Here is an 18,539-nt window from a genome sequence, read left to right on the forward strand (position 1 = left end):
GTGGCCCCTATACAGTATAATGACTACTAGTGGCCCTTCACACAGTATAATGAACCCCCAATTCCCCCCCCCCCCACTGTATAATGACCACCTGTGGCCCTGCATTCAGAATAATAACCCCCAGTCGCCCCCATTCAGAATAATGACCCCCAGTAGCCCCCACACTGGGGGAATACTGTATGGAGGGGGTTTGGGGGTCATTATACTGAATGGAGGGTCTTTGGTGATCATTATACTAAATGGGGGACACTGGGGGTCATTATACTATGTAAAGGGCCCTCACAGTATAATGACCCCACAGTGACCCTCCATTCAGAATAATGACCCCCAGTCGCCCCCACACTGGGGGTTATACTGTATGGAGGGGGCACGAGGGGTTATTATATTTAATGGGGGCTCTGGTGGTCATTATGCTAAATGAAGTGTCAATGGGGATCATTATACTAAATGGGTGGCACTGGGAGTCATTATACTGTGTAAGGGGCCCTCACAGTGTGATGAATGACCCCCCAGTGGCCCCCTCACATACCTATCATTGCTGGAGAGCAGGGGAGCTGGCGGTCCTGTCATTCACTAACCGCAGCTCCCTGCGCTCCTTCTCTCCGGCGGCCCGCTGCAGCAGTGAGCCAGGCCTGGAGGAGAGAAGGAGATGTGCAGTGATGTAGCTAGAACTGACAGGGCCCCACAGCAAATTTTAGTACGCCCCCCTCCCCCCCAATGTGTGTTCACATCACGTTTTTCCTATCGGTTTGATGTATACAAATGTGCAGCACTCCACGTTTTTGTATCCTGCAGAGTCAAGTAAAAAATGCATACGTTAACGTATATGTTTTTTCTACCATGGAACTGTATGGTGAACGGACGCCACTGTACGGCATCAGTCTGAGGCATCTGTTAACGCATACATTTTTGGTATACATTAAATGGATGGCACAAATGTGACTGAACCCAGCCCTAGTGTCAGAATAAGCCCCAGTACACAGTGGAGCAGCGTGGCGGAGAGGGGAGGCCGCCATGTACTGACAGAGCGCTACCTGGTCCTGGTGGTCAGGGGTGAGGACTGTGTTTACCAAGGATCATTTTCTACTGGGAAATACAGGGCACAGTATAAAGATATTAGCCCTCCCCCCGAATAATAATACAATTAGGGGGTCATTTATTATATAGAAATACGTCTATATTAGGCGTATTTCTGACACAGATTGTGGCTCAAAGGTCCTTAACACCGCAATCTGTATCTTTTCCCGCTCATGCCAGGTCTAAAAAAAGTGGTGTGGGCATGGAAGGGGATACAGTTATGGCCATGCAGTTATTGGATACCACCGCCATATAGTGATAACACCGCCGTACAATGATAAAACCACCATACTGTGACCGGATTAAAGGGTATAAGAGGGCACAGTACAGGGAATGACTATGGGCACTGCACAGGGTGTGGTAAGAGGGCACAATGCAGGGTATAAAGGGGCACAGTACGGGGTGGGGGGCACAGTCACATGACCCTGTGACGTTAGAAGGTCCTTATGGTGAATGCTGTTCAGATGCCACCATAATGAGAGGCAGAGGAGTGAGACAGGGGCCCTGGATGGACAGGAGCGGTGGACACAGCAAGTAGGGGGAAGGGGCTCTGAGGGGGATTCATACAAGAAGTAGGGGCAGGAGGTCTGTGCAGGGCAGCAACAGGAGATAGGAGGGTGAAACAGGAGCTCTGGATACATGAGGGAGGAAAGGAGACAGCAGGGGCCCCATGAGGATGAGATAGGACAGGATATGTGGGGGGGGGGGGCAGGTGTCATGGAGACAAACTGCTTAATGAAACAGTAACACAACTAAATAGAATGAAGCAGCAGCAGATCAAAGAGACCCCCCTTCTGTCCCACAGACAAGAGACAGTCACAGTGCAGACTCACTCACAGACTGTCTTCACACTTCTCTGCTCCAGCTCCAGCCCTGCGGTCTCTCTCCTCAGGCAGCGTGTGTCCTGTGTAGAGGGGGTGTGTCTGAGTCTCTGCAGCTCAGAGGGCCCACCAAAGGGGTACTGCGTAAGTGAAATGACAGCAGTGAGAGCTCCCATCTGTATTGATGGAAGTGCTCATAGCAGCTCAGTGGGCCCCCCCAGGAGAATTGGGCCCCGGCACTTGCCCGGGGATGCCGGGTTATGACGCCGGCCCTGGTTACAGTCCCCCATCAGTCCCTACTTCCCGATTCCTCCAGACACACGAGAGGAACAATCAGCCAATTACAAGCTGAGGTGGGTGAACAATACAACTAATTTACTGAATAGGATCAGATGAATTAAGCTAAAAACACAATTCTGAAATCTGAAATTAATTACGGCCATACCAGCGCTGGTGCTGCTGCACAATTTACGTGTAGCAATCGATTGTTCCCTCTGTCTGACAGGCTCCATGTATGATCCTGATAAAAAAAAACGCTATAGGTATTTTAGAAGTGCGTCGGGCAGGGCTTTTTATAGTTAGCCAATTTGCAGTTTAGCAGAGGTAGGGTCCGTAGGGGTCTTAGCACTATAGATCTCTTCTAGTGAGGATAGAGACCCTTCATTAATTTCAGATCTGGTGAGGAAACTGGGACTGCACAATACAATAGCCCCAGCCTCTATACAAACATCACATCAGATCTGTGGGCGATAGTGAATACACGTCCGCAGCACGGATGTTGCACCAAGTGTAGGGTCTTTTGGTTTATGTCAGTGGATAATTTTAACTTTACATACTAATAAAGAATTGTGTTCTTAGCTTAATCCATCCGATCCCTATTCAGTGAATTAGTTGTGTTAGTAAAAAAGATGGCAAATATAGTCACCTCTTTCTCAGTGATCCAACAATACAACTAGTAAAAGGCTAAGGGTACTTTCACACTAGTGTTTTTGTTTTCCGGTATTGAGTTCCGTCACAGGGGCACAGTTTTATCCTAATGCATTCTGAATGGAGAGCAATCTGTTCAGGATGCATCAGTTCAGTCCCTCTTATGTTTTTGCACAGAGAAAATACCGCAGCATGCTGCAGTTTTCTCTATGGCCAAAAATACTGAACACTTGCTGGAATGCCGGATCTGGCATTAGTTTACACTGAAGTGTATTAGTGCCGGATCCGGCATTAAAGGGGTTGTCCAGGTTCAGAGCTGAACCTGGACATCCCTCCATTTTCACCCCGGCAGCCCTCCTGACATGAGCATCGGAGCAGTTCATGCTCCGATGCTCTCCTTTGCCCTGCGCTAAATCGCGCAGGGCAAAGGCATTTTTCAGAGTTCCGGTGACGTACCGGGGCTCTCTATGGGGCTGACAGGAACCCCGGTGACGTCACCGGCACTGATGGGCGGGATTTGGCTCTGCCCTAGCCAGTAAAACGGCTAGGGCAGAGCTAAAGCCCGCCCCTCAGAGCCGGTGACGTCACCGAACACACTGCTGGGCGGAAGTTACCGCCCGGCAGTGTGTTATTGTAAACACAAGAGCCCGTGCCCTGCGCGATCTAGCGCAGGGCACGGGAGCGCATCGGAGCATGAGATGCTCCGATGCCAGGCTCAGGAGGGCTGCCGGGGTGAAAATAAGGGTATGTCCGGGTTCAGCTCTGAACCCGGACAACCCCTTTAAGTGTTCCAGCAAAACAGATCTGGCTTTCCAGTCTGCGCATGCGCAAACCTTTAAAAATGAAAAAAATACATAAAAATAACAGATCCATTTTTCAGGATGACACCGAATTGATAAATGCGGTATTTCAATCCATTTGTTGGACAGATCCGCATCCGGATCCGTCTGACAAATGCCATCAGTTTGCGTCCGGATTGCTGGATCCGGCGATGCAACTGCCTCCCGTTATCCTCTGCCGCAAGTATGAAAGTACCCTAAGTAGCATCTTCCTGTGTGTGGAAGAAAGACCAAGATGAAGAGACTGGCAGCGGACCATGACTGGTGGGGGCTTTGTAACGTAAATAGGAATTCTCTTGTTATTTCACACCATGTCCGGTATTACAGCTCAGCCCCATTCCCTTTTTTAACCACTGACAACTCTTTTGATATTTTTATAACTGCTGACAGTGATACAGCCACCAACTGAGAGGTAGACTTGATATTGATGCTTTATCTTCAATCAGTATTAATTGGCTTGATTAAACTGAATGGTGCCAGAGGTTGCTCTCTTTCTTATATGTGTATCTGTACAGTTTTTTTTATTGCTGTCATTGCTATTTTAACCTCATGAGTGAAAAAACGGTATAATTACCAGGAACCCAAACTTGTAAATTTATGACTGCCGAATGCAGCATTTCCAATTTCCATTGCTGTGCTGTCTTCTATTCCAAAAGAGGTTATCCGGGAGTTTGATACTGATGGCCTATCCTCAGGATAGGTCATCAATATTAGATCGGCAGTGGTTGGATTCCCGGGACCCTCCCCTCCCACAATCAGCCCCAGCTTACGGCTTCCTGTGATGTCACCTACATTGGACAGATGGCCTAGGCATAGCTCATTACCATTCAAGTGAATGGGGCTAAGTTGCAATACCAAGCAAAGCCACTATCCAATGTACGGCGCTGTGCTTGGTAAGCTGTGTGAGTGCAGCGGCTTCTTCAAACATCTGATCATGTGGATGCCGGGACTCAGACCCACGCTGATCTCATATTGATGAGCTATCTTGACGATAGGTTATCAATATCAAATTCCAGGAAAACCATTTTAATTTGATCTAGGAAATGCATCCTACTATTCCCTCAGGACATTTCCCTCCAGCATCCCCACAACTATGTACTGAACTAACCAAACCAAGTTAAAGGGGTTTCCCCAGGATAGATCATCACTATAAGATCAGTGGGGGTACAACACCCTGCACCACCACCGATTCGAACTGTTCATGTCAGTCTCCAGAAACTATACAGTGGACAGAGTTGGAAGCAGAAGGCTCCAACCACTAGTGTCCATGCCGTGGTACTGCAGCTCAGCACCAATTCAAGTGAATGCAGTATGTTGGCTCCATAAACTACAATGCGGACGGAGCCTTCAGTTCACTGTATAGTTTCCAGTGCCAGCAACTTCCACAAATAGCTGATTGGTGGCAGTGTTGGGTTTTGGACCCCCAGTGATCTGATATTGATGCCCTACCATGAGGACAGGTCATCAATATCTAAATCCTAGACAATCACTATAACTTTTAAAATGATTATTAACCACGTAGAGGGTCATCCTCAGTCTTGTGCAGATGCAGCTTTACATAATTTTATAAAAACAATCATCATCTTCTCTGCCGGACAGTGGGCGCTGTGGTGTAAACCCCACTGAGGAGATGTATCTGAAGCAGATGTCTCCTGTGTACCACGTTCATAGCAACTGATCACAACACAACTTTCTTTTTTTTCTTTTAAAAATGAAATCTAACCCCTGACTGGTTGCTATGGGCATCAAGACAAGTGTAAGGCCGATTCATTGGCCTGTATTTGTGGGAGGGGCTTGGCTGCCTACATCAACGGCCGGCGCCCTCCCACATGTGTACGACGTGCAGAGTTCCGGAAGTGTGCGTTCGTACCTGGCATTCCTGTCAGCAGGCAAGGTAAGTGGACGTCCGGTTGCGCGGTCGGCCCCGTTGGTAAGCAGAGGTCCCATGCTCCGGACCGCTTCGCACAAGTTTCGGCAACGGGAGGCGGGGCCTCGACGGAAAGAGGGTTCCCTCCCGCCCGTTGGGCAGCGGCACTTTGTTAGTCCGGCGGAGGTGGTGGAGCCGACGGAGACTGCGTTCCCCTCCTCTGCCGCCCAGGTCAAGCATGGCGGTTGCATGGCGGTTGCTCACCGGCGGGGGGGCAGGGTCCACGGCCAGGAGAGGCCCCCCCCGCCCACCTCCTCAGCCCGCCTCCCACGCCCCCAATGTCCAGCCAGTACTGCCCCGCTCCCCCACGTGGTGGGCGCGCCCTTTCAGCGGCGGGCCGCCCCCCCCAGTTGAGGGGAGGCACCCCTGCTACGAGTGCTCTGCCGGGGAGCGGGGCGGCACCATGTGGCCCCTCCTTTCCACAATTGGGATGGGGCTGGGCCACACAGGCTCCCCCCTCCCCCCGTCTCTGTCCATGCCAGGGGGCACCACCGTGTCCCCACGCGGTGGAGATGCCCAGCCGGCGGTGGGTCGGCCCCTCTAACAAAAGGGGGGCACCACCGCACTGAGCACTCCACCAGGGAGCGGTGGGCCTCCCACGCGGCACATCATCAATTGGTAAGGGGGGAGGCTGTGTCATATGAAGCTTCCCCCTATCCCAAATCATGCCAGGGGGCAGCGCCGTTTCCCCACGCGGTGGAGGTGCTCAGCCGGCGGAGGGTCGGCCCTCAGACGGCAGGAGGGCACCCCCGCACTGAGCACTCCACCAGGGACCGGCGAGGCCCCCCACGCGGCATTCCGTTATCGGCAGGGATAGGCCCTCACTACCGGGGGCCCTCCCTGTGCCGGTTCATGCCTGAGGGCTGCGCAGCTCCCCACGCGGTAGGAGTGCTCAGCCGGCGGGCGGGCCAGCTCTCGGACGGAGGGGGCCCCCCCGCACTGCGCACCCTACCAGGGACACACGTTAGCTCTCCACGTGGCACCCAAATCGTGTTGCGTGAGGCGCGAGCCGTTGCTCAAAGGAATCCCCCCACTTGGTCCTCGGTGCCAGGGAGCTCCGTGCTCCCCACGCGGTTGCTGTGGAGCACGGTGGGGGACGCAATGGCCCGCTCCTCGCCCACACCTAAAGTCTGGCACGGGCCGCCGTGCCGCTTAGATAGGTAGGGGTTCATCACAAACGACAGACAGAGACAGGGGGTGGACAACGTCAATCAATGCCGCTCCCATCCATTGGTCAAACCCACAGCTCACAGCTCATGCTCCATCAGTTGAGCCTCATGCATTGACTGGTTTTCTTTGTGTTGTTTGTTTCCCAGGTCTGGAAGAGTTAAAAAAAAAAAAAAAAAAAAAAAAAAAAAACACAGAGAGAAGTCAGTCTAGGATCTCACTCGAGTTTGCTTTTCGAACAAGGTAGTGGGGGTTCACATCGGTGGATGGGAGGTATTGATAGTTAGCAAGGGGGTGTCTCTTACACTGTTTTACGTCCAGGTTGTTCCTTTTTCCATTTAAAACATCTGCGGGGTTCAGAGTGCAGAGTTCCTCAGTTAGTAAGTCAGGTCTCCTTGCGTGTACTTCCGGGTGGCGGTTCCTGGCCACTCTTCCACCGTTCCTCCTCAAGAGTCCTTAATGTTAGCGTAACCGACCACCTTGAGACGGCCCACGCTTTGATTCACAATTCTCTCTCGCCCAACACAACCAGAGCATACTACACCGGGTGGAAGACGTTCTGCAGGTTCCAAGGGGAATGTCCTCAGGGGGAATCCAGTTTTCCAGAGCGCATCCTGGCGTTCATTGGCTACAGCCACTCAGTGCACAAGCTCTCCCACAGTACGGTGAGGTCGTACCTAGCGGGAGTGCAACATTTCCTCTCTGTTAGTCATCCCGAACGACCATCAGTGTTCACCATGCATGCTGTCAAAGCCGCACTCAAGGGCTTGAGCAAATGAGGACCTCAAGGCCAAGTGCGTAGGCAAGCGGTCACCGGCCCCCTTTTCCGCAGACTATCCGACGTCCTGGACAGTAATCCTTTCGGGGTTTTGCCCAGCTTGGTACTCAAATCCGCCATCTATGGCTTTCTGAGGCCTAGGGAGTTCACTTGTTCTTCTGGCAGTAGCAAGTTCCTCACGGTCAGCCAGCTGGTCCAGAACACCGAAGGGTTCACACTACTTCTCAAGACGTCCAAGACCTCCCAGGTGGGCCCCCCTGTCCCGGTGTCCTTCTTTCCCACGTCACACCAATGGTGCCCCGTCACGGTGCTCCGTCAGCTACGGTCCGCCTTGTCAGGGTCTGGGCCAAACAGTCCACTGTTGCCCTTCGGGGTGGTTCCACCCACCAGTTCGTATCCCATGTCAGGTCACTGGTGGCCAGCCTGGGCTGTGACCCCGCCACTATTTCAGGACATTCGTTCCGCATAGGTGCTGCGTCCGCAGCATCCAAGAATCAAGTGCCAGCACATGTTATTCAGAAATTAGGGCGTTGGCACTCGGCATGTTTCACCCGTTATATACCTCACCCCGAAACTGAAATGTCAGCAGCTTTTCAGAACCTGGCTTTGTAATAACGTCGCAATAAATTACTTCTACCTATCAGTATGTCTTTTGCCCTCTTTCAGGCGTCCCTCCACGACGCGGTTGCGGCACAACTCTGACCGCTTAGGGTAAGGTATCCCAGGTAGGGTCAAGTACGTACCTGGTTGCCACGACCACAAACAATTTTGACAAATGAGACCCATTATTTTTGGTGGTATTTTGGGTATATATGTTGTACTAGAGAGTTTCTTAGCCACTGTGAGGTTTTGATATAAAAGTTGTATTCTGGTTAAGGCTGCATTCACATTGCTTGCCATACGCACTGGAAAATCTCCTGACACATATGTCAAATCTATCCATATTGTCTATTCACTTGACAGAGGCCAAACAAATGTCCTTTTGGCCTCCATTGGGCTGGTATACATTGCCATAAGTTTTTTTTCCATTTTATGGAATTGCACAGTCTGCTGCTCCACTCTATACAGAGGTGTCACATGACCAAAACGTATACCATGTGGAATTCTTCTTTTAACATGGGGACCTATGGGCGACCTGTGCCAATGCATGGCTATACAGCAGCATACGTCAGCGGCACCCATCGGGGTACCCTCTTTGCCTATACCTCTGACACAGTGTAGATTGAGCCTAAATCTCACATAAACGTATCGGCACAAAGAAGGCTACTTCCACACTTGTGATCTGTGATTCTGTCACCGGAACTGCCTGCCGGATCCTGCAATCTGCATGCAAATGGAAAGCATTTGTAGACGGATCTGGATCCGTCTTGCAAATGCATTGCAAAAACGGATCCGTCTTTTCCGCATGCCATCCGGAGAAATGGATCCGTTATATATTTTTTAAAATTTTTTACAGGTCTGCGCATACCGGAAAGACGGATCTGGCACTGCGGTATTTTTAATGCCGGATTCGGCACTAATACATTTCTATGTAAATTAATCCGGCATTACCGATCCGGCATTCTGGCAACTGATCCGGAATTTTGGACAGAGATAATACTGCAGCATGCTGTGGTATTTCCTCCGTCCAAAACGCTGTTCAGTGACTGAACTGAAGACACCCTTGATGCATCCTGAACCGATTTCTCTCCATTCACAATGCATTAGGATAAAACTGATCAGTTCTTTTCCGGTATTGAGCCCCTATGATGGAACTCCGTGCCGGAAAAGAAAAACGCTAGTGTGAAAGTACCCTAAATACAGTGAGTGTACTCAAACATACAAGCTGTCCAGTGAGACTCCTCTGAGAATTCGGAAGAAATATCACATACCACATTTTTCATTGGCGTCAACAATTCCTTAGAAAGCTCTGCGAAAGCATTGAAAGCGTCGCTCAGAGCTTCTTCTCCATTGTCCCGGCAGTTTAATGATAGTTTTTCCAATGTTGCAATATAAACCTCTAGGTGTGTGATGTGCTCTGAAATGAGGAGATACAAAATACAGTAATCACTTTCTAGAGCCGTCCAGATGGAAACAACAGTAAGCAACGTGACGTCACAACAAAGACTGACAAACCAACGCAGCGTGTGCTAGAGAGGACACTCGCAGGAACTTTAATCATGTCACAAAGGACAATATGCTGCATGTCACATTCGGTGGCTTTCAACAGAGCCATGCTTGAAAAAAAGAGGGCTATGTATATACAGTTGTTATATATAAAGCCGATATATAAGTTGTAAAAACAATAACTTAAGAAAACTTTAGTTTTGTGTCCAACACTGTAGACTTATACATCCCCTCGGTAACAGACTACAAACAAACCCTGTGTAGTCTGATCCCATAGTCATACGCTCTTCCATCTGCCCCCCTACTTGCTCTTAACAAATTTAGTCTAGGTGGGGAACAGATGGAAGGCAATATGATGACAACAGGACAGACTACAGAGAGCATGTAGTCTGTTACCAAGAAGATGCATAGGTCTGCAGAGAAGACGGGGAAGCAAGTGGGTACTAAACTTTCTAATTAAGAACATTTTAAAAGTTGCTTCATTTTTCATTTTAGATACAATGAGACAGTAAAAAAATTAAATTAGCATGAAGAATGGACACAGCCTTTAAACTGAGGGGATGATGTGTTATTGTTCACGTGCCAGCCACTCAATGCCATGGGCCACCAACACAAGACACAAATCTCTCTGTTTAGAGCAGTAATTTGTATGTTGGTCCACTGCTCCATTCACTTCTACGTGATTGATGGACTGTCTAGGTTGGTCCCACAGAAGTGAATGGAGTTGTGGACCAACATGTGGACTACCGAAATGTTCAGAGAGGAGACTCTGAGTTCTCTTGTTCTCGGGGAAAATTGGAGGTGTCAGCAGTTGGACCCCCTGCAATCCATTATTCATCACCTATTCCATGGGTAGGTAATGAGTAATAAACCCCAAAGAAGTCACAACATTAAGGCCTCTTTCAAACGGGCGTCATATTTTTGGCCCAGATAAAAGGCGGGTGCGTTGCGGGAAAATGCGTGATTTTTCTGCGCGAGTGCAAAACATTGTAATGCGTTTTGCACTCACGTGAGAAAAATCGCGCATGTTTGGTACCCAAACACAAACTTCTTCTCAGAAGTTCGGGCTTGGGATTGATGTTCTGAAGATTGTATTATTTTCCCTTATAACATGGTTATAAGGGAAAATAATAGCATTCTGAATACAGAATGCATAGTATAATAGTGCTGGAGGGGTTAAAAAAAATAAAAAAAGTTATCTCACCTTCTCCTCTTGATCGCGTAGTTCCCGGTCTCTTTACTTCTTGAATGATGAGCTGTGGGCTAAATGACCTGTGGTGACGTCATATCACATGCTCCAATCACATGGTCCATCACCGTGGTGATGGAGCATGTGATCTGACGTCACCACAGGTCCTTTAGCCCACAGCTCATCATTCAAGAAGTAAAGAGACCGGGAACTACGCGATCAAGAGGAGAGACGAGTTAACTTTATTTATTTTTTAACCCCTCCAGCACTATTATACTATGCATTCTGTATTCAGAATGCTACTATTTTCCCTTATAACCATGTTATAAGGGAAAATAATACAGTGAATAGACTGTCACCTAGCAACCATGCGTGAAAATCTCACCGCATCCGCACTTGCTTGCGGATGCTATGCGATTTTCACGCACCCCATTCACTGCGTTGCGTGAAAATCGCACAATATAGAGCATGCTGCGATTTTCACTCAACCCACAAGTAATGCGTGAAAATCACCGCTCATGTGCACAGCCCCATAGAAATTAATGGGTCAGGATTCAGTGCGGGTGCAATGCGTTCACCGCACGCATCGCACCCGCACGGAAAACTCGCCCATGTGAATTTAATGGGTCATATCTGCCCCTTGTTAATCAGCATAGGACATAACACAGGCCTCCCAAAATTACAACACATCATATAATAATTCCTGTGTACAGACTACCCAATGATGGAAGTTCTTGGAGCCAACAGGTTTGTGTGAGGGTAGGTTCACACTTGCATTTAACGGATCCGAAAGGCTATTGCAGACAAGGTACAGCCTGCCGGAGTTCACCGCCAAAACCATTTTCTATAATGGGATCCGCCCACTTTCCGGCATAAGTGCTAGTTTTCGACCTGACAAAAACCATTGCATGCAACCGTTTTTGTCCAGCTGAAACACGGCACTCATGCCAGAAACCATCCGGATGCCCACGGCTTCCCATTATAGTCAATGGGGTCCACCATTAAACGCAAATGTGAACCTACCCTAAGGCTCCATTCATACATCCGTAATAATGGGTCCGAACCGTTCCGCAAATTGCGGAACGGGAGCGGACCCATTCCATTCTCTATGGGCACGGAATGGATGCGGAGAGCACACTATTTCCGAAGCGCGCCGTCGATCTTCCGGTCCGCGGCTTCGGAAAGAAATAGAACATGCCCTATTCTTGTCTGCAATTGCGGACAAGAATAGGCATTTCTATGGGGGTGCCGGCAGGGTGTATTGCGTATCCTTAATGGACCCTTAACCTATTTCTAGAAGATTAACTGGCTCAGAGGAAGAACAACCAAACCATCAGCATTAGCCCAATAACCTCCCACAGATTAGAGAACAGACCTCCATCCATTCTGGCCACAACTGCGGAGACCAGAGCCTTACTAGATCCCTCTCCAAACGCCACAGCCATAATTCTCACCAATTCCAAGGTTCCCCATTGCAAATCTGCCTGGACTAAAGACTCTTCCTCAGCCATTACACAGCATACTTTTATACTGTGTGGAGAGGGAAGCTGTCGTATGACTGTCGCCACAAAGCTAATTAATAGTAAAATATGACACTAAAATGTGCACTAAAAGTACCAACTCTTTTACATGAGTAAGATAAATTCTGGTTATCGAGTAGTCTTTTTATGAAGCCCTTCTCCCTGTAAGAATTATTTTCTGAAAGAAAGTACCAGGGGAAGAAATGCCAGTCATGTGTCCAGGCGCGCATGCTTCACGTCCAGATGGTGGGACTAATACAAATATATTGAACATGAGGCAGTTCTCGAGTCAGTTTAGCAGGTTGATACGTTTTTTGACGGATAATCTAACTCCTCAAGTGTGACAACAGGGACGTGTTTTCACAATTGATTTCCCCTTTGTACATAACTGTAAATTGCTGCAATTATGCAGATCACAGCCATAAGTCTGTGTATAGCCAAGCACAGGCTTAAAGGGGTATTCTGGTATCTCCAGTAGCCCCAAAGAGATGAATAGAGCAGCAATACACATACTTGACCTGCCACGGGCTTGTGGACCTCTGTAATGAAAACTGCTGTCTGCTTTCCTACAGTGCCTTGCAAAAGTATTCACCCCCTTGACTTTTTTTCGTATTTTGGTGCCTCACAACCTGGCATTAACATGGATTGTTTGAGGATTTGCATCATTTAATTTACAGAACATGCCCACAACTTTGAAGATGTTTTTTTATTTTTATTGTGAAGCAAACAACAAATAGGACAAAATAACAGAAAAAGTCAATGTGCATAACTATTCACCCCCCTAAAGTCAATACTCTGTAGAGCCACCTTTTGCGGCAATCACAGCTCCAAGTTGCTTTGGATAAGTCTCTATGAGCTTGCCACATCTTACCACTGGGATTTTTGCCCATTCCTCCTTGCAAAACTGCTCCAGTTCCTTCAAGTTGGATGGTTTGCGCTTGTGAACAGCAATCTTTAAGTCTGACCACAGATTTTCTATTGGATTGCGATCTGGGCTTTGACTAGGCCATTCCAACACATTTACATGTTTCCCCTTAAACCCCTCAAGTGTTGCTTTAGCAGTGTGTTTGGGGTCATTGTCCGGCTGGAAGGTGAACATCCATCCTAGCCTCAAATCACGCACAGAGTGGTACAGGTTTTGCTCAAGAATATCCCTGTATTTAGCACCATCCATCTTTCCCTCAACTCTGACCAGTTTCCCAGTCCCATCCCCCCAGCATGATGCTACCAGGTCTCACTGTGGGGATGATGTTCTTTGGGTGATGTAATGTGTTGGGTTTGTGCCAGACATAGTGTTTTCATTGATTGCTGAAAAGCTCAATTTTAGTCTCATCAGACCAGAGCACCTTCCTCCATACATTTTGGGAGTCTCACACATGCCTTTTCACAAACTCACAACATGCCTTTTTGTTTTTAACTTAAAGTAATGGCTTTCTTCTGGCCACTCTGCCATAAAGCCCAACTCTATAGAGCGTACGGCTTAGGCCTCTTTCACACGGGCGTTGCAGATTGGGTCCGAATGCGTTCAGGGAAAATGGTGCGATTTTGACACTAAGACAAGTCAGTTTTCACTGCGATTGCGTTCCATGTTTGCAGGTTTTTTCAGCGCGGGTGCAAAACATTGGAATGCGTTTTGCACGCGCGTGAGAAAAATCGGCATGTTTGGTACCCAGACCCGAACCCGGACTTCTTCACAGAAGTTCGGGTTTGGGTTAGGTGTTGTGTAGATTATATTATTTTCCCTTATAACATGGTTACAAGGGAAAATAATAGCATTCTTAATACAGAATGCATAGTACAATAGGGCTGGAGGGGTTAAAAAAAAAAAATACAAATAATATAACTCACCTTAATCCACTTGATCCCGCAGCTCGACTTCTCTTCTGTCTTCTTCTTTGAGGAATAGGACCTTTGATGATGTCACTGCGCTCATCACATGGTTCATCACATGATCTTTTACCATGGTGATTGATCATGCGACGGACCATGTGATGAGCGAAGTGACGTCATCAAAGGTCCCTTTCCTGTGCACAGCAAAGAAAAAGAAAGAAGAGAAGCCGGGCTGCGCGATCAAGGGGATTAAGGTGAGTTATATTATTTTTTTAACCCCTCCAGCCCTGTTGTACTATGCATTCTGTATTAAGAATACTATTATTTTTCCATATAACCATGTTATAAGGGAAAATAATAATGATCGGGTCCCGATCCCGATCGTCTCCTAGCAACGATGCGTGAAAATCACACCACATCTGCATTTCTTTGCGGATGCTTGTGATTTTCACGCAGCCCCATTCACTTCTATGGGGTCTGCGTTGCGTGAAAAACGCAGAATATAGAACATGCTGCGATTTTCACGCAACGCACAAGTGATGCGTGAAAAACACCGCTCGTGTGCACCCATGTGGAGAACTCGCCCGTGTGAAAGAGGCCTTATTGTGCTATGTACAGATACTCCAGTCTCTGCTGTGGAACTCTGTAGCTCCTCCAGGGTTACCTTAGGTCTCTGTGCTGCTTCCCTTAATAATGCCCTCCTTGCCCGGTCTGTGAGTTTTGGTGGGCAGCCGTGTTCCAGTGCCATGTTCTTTCCATTTGGTTATGATAGATTTGATAGTGCTCCTGGTGATCATCAAAGATTTGGATATTTTTTTATAACCTAACCCTGACTTGTACTTCTCAACAACATTGTTCCTTACTTGTTTGGAGAGTTCCTTGGTCTTTATGGCAGTGTTTGGTTAGTGATGCATCTTGCTTAGGTGTTGCAGCCTCTGGGGCCTTTCAAAAAAAGTGTGTGTATGTAATGACAGATTATGTGACACTTAGATTGCACACAGGTGGACATCATTTCACTAATTATGTGACTTCTGAAGGTAAATGGTTGCAGCAGAGCTTTTAATGGGCTTCCTAACAAAGGGGGTGAATACATACGCACATGCCACTTTTCTGTTTTCTATTTCTAAACAATAGTTTTATTTATATATTTTTCTCAATTCACTTCACCAACTTAGACTATTGTGTTCTGATACATCACATAAAATTCGGATTAACAAAACATTGAATTTAAGGCTGTAATGTAACAAAATACGAAAAAAATCAAGGGGGTGAATACTTTTGCAAGGCACTATATATAGTAAAAGATGCCAAAGCATACCGCCCTCATAGATTCTAAAAGGACAGTCTTTTGGCCTCCAATAGGTGAGTGGGGGTCAAGGGCTATGTTTTGTGTATGCGCCAGGAGGTCTCCCAGCTTATACGCCAACAGTTTCCATACAAAAATGTGAACAGAGCCAAAAAGGCAATGCTTGGTCACATCAGACGTCATTTACGCTGTTTAATGTGCTTGCCATTTTATGAAATTTTAGAACTTTAGACTAACTACGGCCTACATATGAGCAATTACCAAACTAATGAAATAGAATTCTATTGAAGGCTGCGTTTTAAAGATTATGTAAATGAGCGCAAGTTATTTTAGGATGTAGATAAGTAAATCATTAAAGATTGGGATTAATGCTTTACATCATGGCCGAGAAATAAAGCTTATTTAAGTGCAAAAATTGCTGAGGTGCCACAGTTAATTATCAGCTAAGGTTTATGATTAACATACTTTTGATATGCTTTGTAAAACTGCTCTGTGCTTGGATAATGGTGTGTATACAGGATATATTACTGCTGTATACTGTAACAATTTAAATACAGTTCATATTAATATATATATTTATATATTGAGAGAGAGAGAGAGAGAGACAGACAGAACATTCAAGAATGGAGTATGGGATCTTTCTTGTTAATGCCTCATACTGACCCCCATTATATCTCTAGCAATCAAGGTTTGATATTTATTAGCTCAGGCGCTTACAAGCAATCTAAAAGACAACGGGAAGCTTATTTTAAGGTAGCAGTGGTCCACTTTACATACTGGGCCCCTTGTTCAGCTGCATGGCTAGCACATATGGTATGTTCACTCCCTATATATGTATGTATGTATATTACATATATACGGTTTCAAGGTTGAGGAAATGGAGCAATAGTTGCTGTGGGAAAGTTTCACCCTTTTACAATGAAGATAATAGTGGGGGAACTAAAGGTTATAAACTGCAGGCCTTTATGTCTGTAAACGTACTAAAGTATCTTAAAGGGGTTCTCTAGCCCCACAATGAATGAACGAATGAATTATCTACCCAGTGCACCTCGAACATTGTATATACCTGTTTTTGATGTCAGCACTTTCCTTTCCCTGGTTTCTGTATTATTTCACCTTGGAAGAATGTTTACATGCAGAACTTCCTGCTGAAGCCCTGCTGAAACATTGCTCTGTAATGTTTCTCAGGGCTTGCTCCACCTGCCACACCACTCTCCCTGCTCAGGTCAGTCATTTTCCCTTTTCCCTACACCTCCCCTCTCCGTGTTAGTTAGGCAGAACAAGCTTTGTGAAACATTACAGAGCAAAGCATGTTGTCTTTGGTTAGCAAACCCAGCAGGAAGCTGATGAAAAGAGAAGTTCTGCATGTCAACATCCTGCCATGATGCAGTGATGCTGAGAAGAGGGGAAGGAAAGCGCCAACATGAAACACAGGCACACGGTTAAAAACATGCAATGTTTGTGGAACAATAAAAAACTTAATTATGGGACTGGAGAACACCTTTAATGCTTTAAACATCTATGGAAACACAGATAGAGAAAACAACCTATTCCATATACGTTCCGAATATACCTCCAACAGAAAGATCAGTCTGCACTATATCCACACTAAGGGTCCATTCACACGTCCGTTGTTTCTTTCCTGATCTGTTCCGTTTTTTGCGGAACAGATCAGGACCAGTTCTGGACCCATTCATTTTCAATGGGTCCTGGAAAAAAATCGGACAACACAATGTGTGCTGTCCGTTTCCGTTGTTCCGTTCCGCATGTCCGATTAAATATAAAACTTGTCCCATTCTTTTCCGCAAAAATCGGATCCTGGTACAATACAAAGTCAATGGTTCCGCAAAAAACGGATGACATTCGTATGTCATTACGTATGTCATCCGTATTATGCGCAATCCGTTCCTGGAAATTAAATCCTGCCCAATTTTTTTCAAAGAAATCCAAACAACTTTATTTGCTTTGTGAAATTTATACATGTTTCCGCTTTTTGCGGATCCGCAAAAAACGGATGACATTTGGATGACATACGGAAACATTTTCAGGAACAACGGATCCGCAAAAAACGGACCAAAATTCGGGATATAGAAAAATACTGACGTGTGAATGTAGCCTAAGGGCCAGATTTATCATGACTCTGACAGCTCACTCCACTTTCACATACAGCTAAAGTCAGTTTTAGCCAAGTCAGATTATGATCGGCCCTTTAAGACTGTAATAAATGTGGTTTGACGGTAGCAGTTTATCCGTCAGTAAGCAGCTTTACAAAAGTCGCACGTTTTTATAAAAAAGTCGCACGTTTTTATAAAAAAGTCGCATGTTCTATTAAAAAGTCTCATAAGATAAGCATGGTCCTCACTGGAGTGAAATTGCAACTTTTTTGCGACTTTTTTATATAGTCCCAATAGTAAATCTGTCTAGAGATTAATTTACATAAGAAAACACGCTCACTTTCAGAAAACTGGCGAGCATAGTGCAGAGCAGAAAAAAGTCGCAAATTTGTGCGCAGTTTTAGCGTTTGGGACTTTTTCACTCCATTATTCTGACCTGAGCTAATGATAAATCTGGCCCTTTGTCTTCAGTGGAAACAAGACATAAGCTCTGCGGTGGGATGCCAGCAACCTGTCCTGGGGATCTGAGCATTAAACCCATAAGACCAGACTCACTCATGTAGTCTACATGCATTTAACAATGAGCTTGTTAGAACCAAGACTGCATTATCCTTATCAAAAGCATCCCCCTCAGACCACGCTATGAAGAGCACTACACCACACCACTCATCCATTAAGGATCCAGGCCAGCAAATGTTTACATCTCCTGCCTGCACCAGATTCAATCTGGCTCTTCTGCTCTGAAACACTGGGATGACTAGGCAATTGGCACCCAAAGATGATGGCATGGCAGCAGGTTTAAAATCACTTTATTGTGAACTCTAGGACTTCTTTCTGACCTGTTTCTTGCTTTACTACTTGGATTGCTGAGACCTGTATTTCCACAGCTTTGACTCCAGCTTCCTCAAGACTAAGTTGCTCCCTCTGCCCTTGGATAA

General features: G+C 46.6%; 1 protein-coding gene across 2 annotated transcripts in view; it reads right to left on the bottom strand.

The window, feature by feature from the left end:
- Positions 1–18,539, bottom strand: part of LOC122942436 (arf-GAP with SH3 domain, ANK repeat and PH domain-containing protein 2-like) — a 141,990-nt gene that overhangs the window by 60,253 nt on the left and 63,198 nt on the right. For both annotated transcript variants that reach the window (XM_044300055.1, XM_044300054.1), the window contains exon 3: positions 9,408–9,553. In XM_044300055.1, the coding sequence (XP_044155990.1) occupies positions 9,408–9,553 (146 nt within the window). The remainder of the gene's footprint in view (positions 1–9,407; positions 9,554–18,539) is intronic.

The sequence above is a fragment of the Bufo gargarizans genome, chromosome 6 (assembly GCF_014858855.1).
Source record: "Bufo gargarizans isolate SCDJY-AF-19 chromosome 6, ASM1485885v1, whole genome shotgun sequence".
NCBI lineage: Eukaryota > Metazoa > Chordata > Amphibia > Anura > Bufonidae > Bufo > Bufo gargarizans.